Source organism: Pezoporus wallicus, unplaced genomic scaffold (assembly GCF_028554395.1).
Source record: "Pezoporus wallicus isolate ANWC-B61680 ecotype Strahan unplaced genomic scaffold, APGP_CSIRO_Pwel_v1 contig_2025, whole genome shotgun sequence".
NCBI lineage: Eukaryota > Metazoa > Chordata > Aves > Psittaciformes > Psittacidae > Pezoporus > Pezoporus wallicus.
In genome coordinates, this window is record NW_026640253.1 from 2,705,391 (window position 1) to 2,719,113 (window position 13,723).

The 13,723-nt window shown below is 42.0% G+C and overlaps 1 protein-coding gene across 5 annotated transcripts in view; it reads right to left on the reverse strand.

Moving 5' to 3' along the window:
• The window catches only part of LMO1 (LIM domain only 1), a 63,894-nt gene that overhangs the window by 15,646 nt on the left and 34,525 nt on the right, over positions 1-13,723 (reverse strand). For all 5 annotated transcript variants that reach the window (XM_057418270.1, XM_057418265.1, XM_057418269.1 and 2 more), the window contains one exon: positions 2,224-2,437. In XM_057418270.1, the coding sequence (XP_057274253.1) occupies positions 2,224-2,437 (214 nt within the window). The remainder of the gene's footprint in view (positions 1-2,223; positions 2,438-13,723) is intronic.

The window sequence follows — 13,723 nt, forward strand, 5'->3', positions numbered from 1 at the left end:
ATACAACACCTCAGCACCAGCCGATTGATAACTCGCCCCCCCCAACCCGACCAAGCACTGACCGTTACCTCCTCCAACCCCGCAGTCCCCCAGCCCTTCCGGCTAACTCCCAGTCACATCCTGGGCATGACATGCTGTGGTATGGAATACCTCTTTGGTCAGTTTGGGTCAGGTGTCCTGTCTCTGCTTCCTCCCAGCATCCCCTCCTCCCTGGCAGAGCATGAGGCTCACAAAGTCCTTGGCCAAACCAAAACATCGCTATCAGCTCTGTTCCCAGGCCGAAAGTCAAAACACTGCACTGCACCAGCTACCAAGAAGGAGAAAAATGACTGCTACTGCTGAACCCAGGACACCATCAAACCCAAACAAATACCACACTGTTTATCAAGTGCACAAATGACAAGTTTAGAGAAGTGATAAATAATGAAGAGGACGATGACTGATGGAGAGACCTGGATTGCTTGGCAAGCTGGGTGCAAACAAGATAAATTAAAAAAAGGTACAAACAAGATAAAGAAACACTCCAGAAACTAAAGCAGCTTATGCTTTCTGGGAGAAAGACTATTCCTGGAAGAAAATCTGAGAGATTTTGGGGTCCTTGTGATTAGAACCTTGCATGGCCCAATTGTGATACTATGATGAAAAGAAACTATGCAATCCTTCACAAGAGATCAAGAACTGTTATATTCTTCATTGACATGTCAGAATTATGTCCACAACACAAAAAGAGGACAGCTGAACTGAAGGAGGGTCAGTGAAGAACCAAAATTCTAATTTAGGGTTAGAAATCTGTTGTTGAAGAACTTTCTGAAGCTCAGGGTTTTCAGCTTAGCACAGACAGGGTTAAGGATACTTCTACAACAAGTGACCTGTAGCATTAGTAAATACCCACACTTGAGCAAGGTACAAAAATTATTTCATGATAGTGAAGATAGTTAACGCCTCACTGCATTGTTTCGACCTTTCCAAAGACTGCTTATCCTGTTTGTTCGCCCTCAGAATTGTTCCACCCTTATCCAAGCTACTCCTCACTTATGTTTTGCATCCCACCTAAGCAGGTATGGACGGCAATTGCTGCCTGTGTGGCAGAATTTCAGCTGAGACATTTCATGTCTGCCCTGGAGAATTTCATCTCAAACAGGAGCAAAACCCCTCACATGGGCAGGATGCTCTTGTACGCTGCCTGGCTGAAAGGCAAGGTGGCAGCTCCCACATGGCACTAATAGACTTTTCTTCTATTTGACTCAGTGCTGAATATCTCATCTTTACAAGGATAAACTTGTTTGTTCAAGTTTACTAAGAAAATACTTATGAAATATATTCAGAGATGTGTTTTATATTGAAACACTTGAAGCATCTGATCACTGGGACTGCAAGGTTAGATGACATTTTACCTCCCTGTCTTAAAACTGGGCTTTTTTTGTTTTGCTTCAGGTGTGTTTGCTGGCTGAGGTTGCGTAGGAAATGCTATCAGTGCTTCAGGTTAAAAAAAAAAAAAAAAAGAAAATATGAACATTAGCTGGAATTAAGTACATTCTTCCACAGGAAAACCAAAATCCATTATCAAAATCCATTTGCATTTATATGCAGTATTTTGTACAAAACCTCACACACACCAGGCAAAAAATGCCATGTGTTGTTACATACTGCAGACACACACTGACAGGGCAGTTCTAACTCAAAGTTAGTGATGGTTTCTGCAGACTTCCCCATGCATAAAAAAATTTTTGAAGTTGATCTGCAATTTTGGAGTCTTTTGCTCTGTTTACTTAGTGAAGAGACAAGAGCCCCTTGGGAGGAACCTTACTCAATACAAGCACTAGAAATCTATCTAAAAGCTATCATAGAAAAGGTAAATGTTTGGTCAGGCCTCAGTCAGTATACAGAAGTGTAACATCAAAGGTATGCAAGAAGAATTAACAGTCTTTTCCTAAGTTTTTCAGCAAGCATTGTTTGTTCTTTCTGGGTCATAATAATAAACAGTTAAGTCATGCCTTCTTCCTTTTACCTTTATCCTAAAAATAGGATTCGACCTCCCTGGCTACAAAATACACTAAGTGCAAATAAGAAGCCTGCTTAGACAGAGGAAGAAACTCCAGCCACTTCTGGACAGGGCTGACCATGCACAAGTACGTGTTTTCATAGTAGAGGTTTAGAAAGACAAACAGTTAGCAGCACACTCAGAGGCTTTGGGAAGAGCCCACAGTACGTTCCTCTGTTTACCTCAGGTAATCTCTGCGGCAAAGAATGAGATTTGCTTTTGTGTAAAGAGTTGATCCAACCTCTCCAAGACGACAGTCACAGCAGGCGCACTTTAGACAATCTTCATGCCAATACTTATCCAGAGCCTTCAGCAGGTACCGGTCCTTGATCTTCCGGTTGCAGCCAGCACAGCCCTTCTGCTTCCCTTTGGGTTGTACAGATAACATTGGCACACCTGCATGCAAACAAAGCATTTCTTTAGAAGATATCCAAACAGCTTGAAGAGGTTGCCTGCATTTCAGGTAGCTATGTGAGCTATAGGTAGATCTGTGAGCAAACACTGCTGTTGGTTTCATTACAAGGAGTTCACGCTACAAGAAGCTGATAGTCAAAGGAATTTAAAGTTCATATGCTGTTGCAGGTTAAGTGGGAGTACAACAGGAACGCAGCCCTTTTTTCCCCTAAGGGTAGGACTGACACAAAGCACCATACTTTTTTTTTTTTAATTAGCATCTTGCAGGAGAATAAACTAAGTGCAATTTCAACATTTGCTTTTTCCCTCATTACCAGTACCCTTGTGTGGTTAATTACCTGCCACAGGCAATTACGAAGATCAGAAGGGCTATCACAGTATGTACCCCCAGTCCAGCATCTTGGATGGATCAAGCTTGATGGGGAAAGGAGAGGAGTGGATATAAAAAGATGTGGCACGCCACTGTTTTTCCTCTCTTGTGAAATCTAAGGGTCATAGAGGCCTCAGTGAGAGCAAGAACAGCCCAGAGGCTGTTCTAAAAGAAATGTCATTCAAAAGCCCGTGAGGATCGCTTAGAATAACCCAGCTAGTGCCCCACTACCACTAGTGAAGCCATGCTCCTTAAACAAAACAATACCTTCTCTTGTACCACTGGAGAAGGTAGTAAAAAGCCAGGTTTTTCCTCCCTGGAAACCCCTGCTAAGACTGCAAAGCAAACATGCGCTAGGTGCGAGGTGGTGACAGGGCTGAAGTCACTAGGCTGGAGCAGACTTGCTGTGCCCACCTTCCTGCTGTCCACTGCTGTCTCCAGCTACTTCCTCTCCTCCAAGCAGGTAGTGCCTCCCATGGTGAGCACTTGCATGCCTGCGAGAACTCTTGCCCTTATCAGTTTAAGAGGGAGGTAGGGAAGGATTTTATGGAATCAACAGGCAAGGTGGAAAAATTAACAAGGATGTACTGTAGGGAGGAAGGGGACAGAAGATGAGGAAAGAATACGCAAACTCACTGAAATGACGGAATCCCATTTTCTCTAGAACCTTGATTTTTATTTTACTACTGTCAATCACTAAAAATGACAATGCTGGGCCTGTAACAAGCATGCTGTGGGCATAACCAATACAGAGGAGAGGGAACACTGTCGATAGTAGCAGGTGTTACTGGTTATATACTTATGCACAAGTGAAGCCACCATCTCTGTAAGAAGCGTTGGTTGTCCTGGAAAGTAGCAGCTTGATAATGGAATTATTAACAGTCCTTAACCAGAGAGGACTGAGTCAGTGCCACCGTAATAAGTGACATTTGCTGCTTTTCTTAAAAGCCAGGGTGACCTGACAGTGGCACATGTAAAACCCACCACTCCTACAGTAATAATTGCTTTGTCAGAGCTTCAAGCAGACGACAATAGCACTTAAGACACCTCTACACAAACAGCGAGGTATTGATCCATTTCTTATCAAAGTGGTCTCAGCAGCGCAGAGACAGGTCAAGTAACATTCAAAAACTCTGGAGGCTTAAAGAGCCCCCTGCGTTTTGCTGCGGCACACTCAAAACCCACTTGCAAAGTCAATACAAGCAAACTTCTGATGCCAGCAACAAATATGCGATAATTAAGTGAAAACTTAAATCTCTGTTTGACTGTCACATATGCAACTCATAACGCTTCTGAGAGAAATTCTACATACACGGCCACAGAAAAACACCCACACATTTGGAAAGAGAGAAAAGACAGGGAGGTGTCACAAGTGTTATGTACTGAAGGTGCTGGGGGTCAGACCGCACAAGTCCTGTGATCCTGGTGACAGTTTCTTATAAGAACAAGGGAAGTAACTCTGTGGTTCTGGGCACAGAAACACTCTATTTATTTATTTATTTTTAAGGTACACTTCAGGAGCAAAGAGAAGCTTCACTTTTTGAGTGATATCTTTTTCAGAAAACCTAAAGCCTTCAATCTGTGCTCTCTCCAACTCCATGCCAGGAAAACAGCACATCGTGAGAAGATACTGGCTTATTCTGAGGCAGGAAAGGGTGAATGCATGTATTTGCATTTGCAAACTGTGTGAGATACAGCGTCAGTGATGAAAGAAAATAGTTCACCCCTATGAAAACTAAGACCTTGACGTGCAAATTATACTTTAAGATAGGACTAGACACCAGTGAATCACTACCCACCCCCAAAACAGCCTCTCTAAATGTGAACTGCGTATCCTTAAAGGCAGAAGAGGATTTCTTACTAGGAGGGTCATCATACAATGGTTTTGCAAGGTTCAGCTAGGTAACTTGACGATCCTGCATCTGGAGCAGCTGTGGATTTCAAAATGCAGATTCTAGACAACCAGAGCGCCTTAAACCCCCTTTCAAGAGAACTGCTGCATAGGTGGGGTTTGAGATTACCTCTGTGATTCAGAAATACAAGATCTTCAGCTGGATGGGACTTCCCAAGACCCTTGAGTGCCTTTGAAACCAGTGCACATCCAGAATTACAGCTGCCCCCATGTGGAGTGAGGGGTCCACTGTAATAGCAGCATGGTCAAGCACAAGGGCAGTTGCCTAGATATGAAACCCTTGCAGTACCATTAGGAGAGGTTGGTGTGATCAGTAAGGGCAAGATGGCAGGTCAGGAGGGTCTGCTGAGGTGGCAAGCTGACCTGTACAGCTGTGGGCTGGCTGTAGCAGTGATTCTTGTTCCATCTGTGGCCCTGGAAGCCCTCGCTCACCACAGCCATCTCAGTTCCTCATGAATGCAAGCACACCATTGTTTTATGAGAGGCTTCCATGAATAAGGGGAACGTAACACTTTGATTTTATTCTAATAACTAGCAAAGGAACAGATACATATATTTTTAAACAGTACCTTAAGCAAGGAAAAGAGCTATATATTTGGTCAGTGTTCAGCAGGGGGCTTTCTAATGAAAAAAAAGGTACCATTTCAGAGATCATATAATGTTCAAAGCTGCTATTCCCACTCAGATAATAACGAGCAAGGTCAGCCTCTGCTGGTCAGGTTCAGTGTTTTGAAATTACATTTTGGGCTGTGAGGCTTCCCTCTGACATCCCAACCAACCGGTCTGCACGGAGCACACACGCCACTACAGAAAGTTGCAGCTGCAATTAGCTGGTGAGGTGACACAGCAGGCAAGGCGTGAAACAAAATTTCAGAAACTGCCAAACTTGATCAGCAAGGTTCCTCCAATGCCTGCCACATCATTTCCAAGCAACAAGAGAGCAGCATCACAGAAGCTTAACCCTTTCCATCGAGAGAGGCTTGCACAAAGAGGACACAGCAAACACCAAACCCTACTTTCCTCCTCCTGCCTTGCTTCCAGCAAACCCCAACCAGGTGGTTTCTGCCTGGGCTTTGCAGGCAGCAACCACCTGGAAAGATCTTTCTGTTGGGAAATTTCCACACTGTAAGACCATAAGACTGGGATGCTGCTTCATTTCTCAATGTAGATTTTTCCCCAGTTCTCACAAAAAAATGCTAAGGTACCTAGTTCCATTTGATCAAAGGCACATAACATCTAAGCAGGCTGTCAAGAAACAAAGGACTCACCACTGGCAAATTCCATGTGTGCTGTGTCGGTGAGGATTAGGAAATGAGAAGTAGTGTTGCAGAAGTAGAAAAAGTAACATCTGAACACTCATCTGTTTCAATATGTGATCACAAAGGGAATCACAGAATCACAGAATGGTTTGGGTTGGAAGGGACCTTAAAGGTCATCCAGTCCCAGCCCCCCTGCCATGGGCAGGGATGCTTTCCACGAGACCAGGTTGCTCAAAGCCTTGCCCAACCTGGCCTTGAACACTTCCAGGGATGGGGCGGACACAGCTTCCCTGGGAAACCTGTGCCAGTGCCTCACCACTCTCACAGGGAAGATTTTCTTCCTAATATCTTATATAAATCTCCCCTCTTTCAGTTCAAAGCCATTACCCCTTGATCTGTCACTATATGCCCTTGTAAGAAGTCCCTCTCCAGATTTCTTTCGGGTCCCCTTTAGGCACTGGAAGCTGCTCTAAGGTCTCCACAGAACCTTGTCTTCTCCAGGCTGAACAAGCCCACCTCTCTAAGCCCGTCTCCATAGCAGAGGTGCTCCAGTCCTCTGATCATCCTTGTTGCCCTCCTCTGGATCCACTAAAGCAGGTCCATGTACTTTTTGTGTTGGGGGTCCCAGAGCTGAACACAGTACTCAATGCTATTTGATTGCCAAATTTTGAAAGTACCATCAAGTTGCTCTCTCCTCTTCTGTTGCTAGCCATCCATATTGCTAGCTTTTCTTAGAAGCAGTAGATGAAGCCTTGCTATTTTTGGCTACCTACAGTTCCTTCTTTGCCCTTTACAACTTAATAGACTTGCTGCTGGTAAATACAAAACAAAACCTGTTCTGAGTGCTCGGAGCTCCAATGCACATTAAAAAATTATAGACACCACCTCTGGACATACTGAAATTTATGGCTGTGTCTAAAGAGGCCGTTATTGTAGTGAGTAATCTAAACTTTACCTCTATTCACAGTCAGACAAACAAGCTTTAATCAGCCTGTATCTTCTCAGTCAGGGTCTTTCTGTAAAATTATTCAGCTGGCTTTGTAACACAAGTGTCCACTAAGTACACCTCTCCATTTTTCCAAGCCATTTTACTGATATTTCTATTCACATGGCAATCAGCTGCAGTTCCTCTAAGGGCTCTGTTCATAAAGCCTCGTTTCCAAGAGAGCCTGGGAACTTTTTATAAATGGTAGACCTTTTAAATAACAGTTATCTGCAGTGGTCCTATGGCGTACAGCTTCACAGTGCTCTGGTCTGCAAGAGAGCTACTGGACCCCTCTGAAAGCATAGAAGTTCACCACGTAATTTCTTTAATGCAACTCTAAAGGTTAATTGGTCTGAAAGAGTAATGGGGGACTGCTAGCTAATGATACATGCCTCGAGGCTTTGCAGCTTGCCTGTGTTTTATACAGTCAAGTCCAGAGCAGAAAACACAGGTGATATCACCCGGACTTTTCAGGCCCCCCTTGGCCTCCCTTTCTCCCACCCAAGCCCTCTGCTTATATCCACACGTGCAGAGTGCGAGCGGAAGGAGCTGAAGGTGGTTCTCCTCCACCTGCATTTCATGCCTTGTTAAGGGGGCCCTGAGAAGTGCCGCCACTGCACTCCTCATTACCACTGCAGAGGACTAAAAACAACCCTAATGAGGAGGAGAGCCAGAGCATACAGCACGGGCTGGGAGGAGGGACGTCCTCCCACACTCCCCAAGGAATCTGGCCAAAATCTTCAATTTGCCATTTATGACAGCTAATTAGTTATTCTATTCAAAATCTTTGCTTTAAATAAAAGAACTAATTATACACAAAGGTCAGTCCCCCACCTCCTGTGAAGCTCACATAATTGGCTTATTTCCCCAACACTGTGTGTATGTTTTACACAGTGCTTTCAGGCAGATGGCTTTAACTCTTTCCCTCTGCAAGTTTTTCGATGGGGTTTTCTGGATTACTTTTTTGGTGTTTAAAAAAAAAACCAAACTTTTTCCTCAGATTAGGTACTTTCACCATAAAAGCTTGCACAACAACAAAGCAAATAACTGCACACACACAAAATGCATCTACTCTCTGAAAGGTTTGTGACAACCACTCCAGTACTGTGCTCCCTGTGCAGTTGTATGGCACCTTTCACAACATAGTACTGGAATAATGTTTTTATTCTCTACCACAAATTGTTTCCTACCTATGTCTTGAACAGCCCCTCTGCCAAAAACCCCAATTATTACACTTCATTTTCTTAATTTATGTAAGTGATTATTGTAGGGATGCACCATTCCAGCGCTAGAAGCAGTTCCGCTGTGAAGACTGATTTTTGGCAGTTGGGAAATTGAGCATAGGTTTCAGAGTTCCACTTGAGGGAAAAAAATGTTTATTTCTAGCATCAACACTCTTTAAAATGAGCTGACCTCCTTTTGCTTGCTAACAAAATCCCCAGCATTTGGCTGTAAAAGATGAAAAAGTAACTGAAGAGTAGGAGTAATCTTATTAACTTCTGTCTCATCACAATAAATAAGCTGCAGTCTTATGTCTTTCATCAGAGGATCTGATATCATTTAAAAGCATTACAGTCCTGCATCACCCATTTAAGTAAATGCAGACAGTCATTGCCAAAGAGATGCAGTGAATTTTATTCCCTTAAAAAGAAACTCACTTTGCTTTCCCAGTATTCTATTACTCACCTTCTATGAATATTACACCCTGTGAAACAAGTTAAACCATGCACTTCCACTGAACTGAGAGTACACTGTCTCGGGCATCCTCACCAAGAATTTCATCTGAAGAATTACAGCCAGCAGGGTGAAAACTCATCGTATCATCTGTATATCCAATTAAAACATTACATTTAGAACACCGAGTACTTGCTGCTAAAAGCTTATGAACAAGACTTAGATCATTCATCAGAATTATTCAATGGGTCACAACAATCTTCTCATTTTTCAGTTTCATGCTGCAATATACAGCAGGTGATCTTTACAGTGGCTCTAGTAATTTATTTGTGGTATTCTCTCTTCTGAATCATTACTGAACAGATTTCCCAAGCGTGACAAAAAAAGTGGTTGGAGAGGGCAGTTAGTAGGAGAAACATCATTTTGATCAGTACTTCTATTTCAACTATGCGATAGTCCGGCTCCCAGTAACACAGCAATATTTTTACCCTACAGTTCAGAACAAACTTTAGAGAAACACATTTTAGAGTCTTGCGTCCCCTGGCAGTTTCAGCTGCCTAAAAGTAACCCAAAGCTTAACGAGTGGCTTAAAACACCCTCCAATCTCACATGCAGAGACTGTTTTCGAGGCATTTACTCAGATAAACCAAGATATCAAAAAATAATCATTCACATCATTTGAATCTGTAGTAACATAGGTCCTGATTCAGCACATAAGGTTTAGAGTTAGAATCTAGATTTTAATTTCCCAAAAGTTTTGAGTCTGCCATTACCTGCTTTAAGACTCTCCCTATTACAGAGTTGCTTTTACCAGAGGACAACCTGTAGCTATAAAGGAACACATGGCAGCAGGACTAAACACAAACCATAATAATTGTTGCTGCAAAACAGTTTCTACAAATCATTCTGGTAAGCAGCATTTTCCCAGTGCTCATAAAATATGCTTGTTTGAGCTTTAATTGCTCATAATTGGCATATGTCCAAAGCTTATTCTTAGCACATGCAGTGTTTCAGTAAAATCCATTTTTACTGTTTGAAGCCCTGGGAACAGTAAAAAGACACAGTATTTCTTCCACCTTCAACCTAGTCTGAGAACATTCTGATCAAGTTTTCTCAACCAGTCACAATTTAGCACCCTATAGCCTAGCAAAGGTTCTGATTTTAGGTGGCCAGTTCTCTCCTCCAGTGGCTGTACTACAAAAACATCTCACAATGGACTACCCTCAAACCACCTTTCCAGTAGTATAAGAACATCATAGATGAGGAAAACCATTATTATGGATGAGTAGCCTGGAATTAGCCCCATATTCCTCAATATTCCACCAACTTGTAGGTGACCACTGAAAAGACACTAAGCTCAAAAGATTTATGTTCAGGGGGTTTGGGTGTCAAAGCAAACCAATGGGAGAATAGTCTCTGAGTCAAATGATCACAAAGGTAAGAACTCATCCCTTACTTTTCAGCTCATTTAAGAATAAGTTATTTTCTGATTTTAAATTACAGGGAGTTTTCCATCCCTCCCTTTTCCAAAAAGGAAAGAAAATGAAACAGAAAGACCCTGTGTCAAGTTTAAAATGCCAAAGAGTGTTAGGAAGTAAAAACTCAAGTAAATTCTTTCCAGGTACACCTGTAATACTACACAATTCTCATTTTCCAGTTAAAATGCACTGTTTAACATATTACTACTGAGTATTCAAGACATAGGCAAAGATGTGTGATGTAGCAGAGCTCAGGTTTAGCAGTGAAACATTAACATCACCCTGACGGATTTGTTCTGCTATATATGTGAATATTTAAAGGAGAATAGAACTATATCATTGCATGCTCATAACCATCATCTTTTCTTCTGCCTCTTTGCAGACATATACAATGTCAACCTAAGCTTCGGCAACCTTAATAGAATTTCAGTGCCCACTGCCAAATGGCCATTTGATGTTCTGCTCTGTGTACACTGATGAAGCAATCTGTCACAAGCCTTAATGCAGGCAATGATGACTATCCAATCTAAAGCTTTCACAGGCTTACAGAAATTTCTCAAGACTTTTGGAGCCTATAATAATTGGTGCAATACCACAAAAGAATTTGGAATCCTAGTGCTCTGTATTTAATGAAATATGAATATACTCTTTTAAACGTTTCTAGAAGAAATCCTACTCAGGCCAAAAGCATATTTCACACCATCAATCACCAGAAAGTTGTGCTGGCAACTCTCTAATAGCAAACACTATAGTGATTGCAAGTTGTTGTAGTATGAAAATAACAGCCTCTCCTGCTGCCCTCCAAATTTGCTGCAAAGCCAAGCATTGATGCTCATGCCCTGCACAAGATAAATACAATAAATATACAAGGACTGTAGTTTATTTGCATATTTTTTCATTTCCAAGAGACAAGTAAAGATGCAGCTTTAGAGAGAATTCAGAAGCACTCTATCTACTTAATGCAACCCATGTAAGAGATACAATTGCTGCTGACCTTCTAGAAGTCGTGAAATACACCTCCTGAGTGATTCAGAAAGATGCAGTTATTCCCCAAACCTAGCCTCTTTTCCTTCCTAGCAAAACCAGACTAACCCATCTGCTATTAAAAGTTGAAAGAAGAAGGGCAAGGGGAGCTATTTCCTTCTCTTCCTATTGAAAGGAAAAAACACAACAGACAGTCTTTTGCAGGACCATTTGCATGCTGAGCTGTCAGACCATGCACTTTCCATTAAAGAGATAGCATCCCTTTTCATAAGTCCATTTGGGATCCATTTTAGTGTTATCTAAAAATCAAATCTACATGGTAATCCTTTTAATGTACTCTTAACTTTTAAAAACAGCTTTATGTTCCTTCAGGAAATGTTTTAAGCCATTACTCAGTAATTACTACTCACCCATGAAAACACTGATCTTTTACAATATATAATCGGTTTGCTAACTTAAAAAATAAAGCAGACTGGAATTTTGTCTCCTGAAAGTAGTGAAGAAAAACCAAGGTTAAGAGAGCATCCCATCACCCCTCCTGCCCAGTATTTCAAAGTGGTATGTCTTTCCTGTTGCATAAGAGGGGGCCTGAAGTGGTCACAGTTCCAAGTGTCCACATTAAGTCTCTGGGTGTGGACACTCTCAATTTCAGTTTTGTACTGGTGATCACTGCACAAGTAACCGATAAATAATTACTGATTTAGGAAGCGGAATTTGTACCATTGTGGATATATACAATAACCTAACCTTTTGAAAGCCCTGAAGTTTTGAATGACAGCATGGAACCTCCTGAACAGCTGGCAACATAAGCCATGCAATTTGTGGAGTTGCTTTGGTAAGCTTTGACTGTACATGAGCAACTTACAGAAGAGGTGTCAAAAATAGTTCACATCTAGTGCAACTTCACTGGATTTATCTGGACCACAAGTGCAGTCAACACAGCAATGCTTAGCAAAGTTTCAGGGGTCTGAAATTACCTTGAAAGTTCTACTACCAGCTCCTAAAGGTTTTGCTTTGCTCCCTTCCAAACTCCTCTGCACACCCAGAGGTGGTTAGGAGGCAGAGGACAGTTTGAGCTCTACAGTAAGCCACCACTGTTTTGCCTTTTCTAGCAGAAAGGGGACAAGAGTGTGCTCTGCTCAGTTTCAGCTCCTGTCTGAGAATGCCCAGATAAAAGCCCATGGCTTCTGTAATGCAGATGCTCAGACTATAGGAGGTTCCTGGATATCCTGGCTTGATGTGCAGTTTAACAAAGACCCTAGATGCTTATACAAAGTATAGCCCACTAACAGTTGGAACACTCCTTCCCATCCCACTGCTGACCCTAGAAAGCACAGCACCCTTCTCACTCAACTACTCTGGCAAAGGCAGCTTAGTATTTCAAGACTAGAAAAAGGATAGGGTGAAGTCTATCAGAAAGAACTTGCTGCATCTTGAAAATAATATCAACAAAAGTTGCTGTTTTCTCAATACCACAAAGTCAGAGAAGACAGAGAAAACAGACACTAAATACTTTCATTGTTTCTGTTCTGTTTACTGCGTTCTAGCTTAAGCCTTACTTTGCCACAGTTTGCTTCCACAGACAGATTTTACTCTACAATTCAGTAGTACAATTAGAACAGAGAAAGTCCTGCTCTTGGCCATTTCCCCTTTCATTCACAGGGAAAGGCATACAGACCCCAGCGCAACACTGTTCATTAAACATTTGTTATAGCTGCAGTTGGCTAGGAACTATATGCCTCAAACTAATTTTCGCCATCCACAACTGATTAAATCAGGGCTCACAAGCCACAGCTGGCTATTAATGCTACCCCTCTTTACAAGAAACTATGCTGATAAGAATTAAAAGTGGTTTCTTGGCATTAGCTGTTGTATAGTCATTCTATAATGACTTCCTTTGAGGTGACGTATAGAGGCAGGATTTGAGCACTATTACCCTGGACAACAGGAAAGACCCCAGTAAAATTGCAACACTTTTGTTTTTTCCCTTTTCTTTCTTTTTTTCTGTGAAATGCCTCAGAAGGCTTTGAAAACTCTGCTGCAATTCACCATATATTCCAGAATAAAGTGAGCACTAAGGGTCTGGGGCAAGTTACCATGACATTTAGTTTGCATTAAAGCGTCTTGGAAGTCATATAAAATATACTGTAACAGAGCATATTCTACTCTATTAAGCATTCAGGAGCAATGCAGTATTCAGAATATGGATGAGAAGTTGGAATTGCACACGACATTCCTCTTCTTATGGTTGACCACTGAGTTGAATTCAAGCTGATCCTAAGGGAGCTGTTTTCATTAACCTACAGTAGCTCTCTAATCCTATTCCTTGAATTTCAGACCACTACCACTACAAGAATTTATGACCTGCTGCCTGCACTTTGGATTGTACTCACACTTTACTCTCTTCCTCGATGCGTCCTGCACCTCTGGATCATTACCACTGCTTTGTGCAGCTACCAACCCCCTTAAAGTGGAAGTCTGCTCTTCAACTCAGTTATTCATGCTCCATTTAATTCTCACCAACATACGTGAAGATGCTGATGGCTGCTGCACTTGGTTAAAAACAATGGGAAAAAAAATAATCATATGACCTAGCCCAGTGCGCA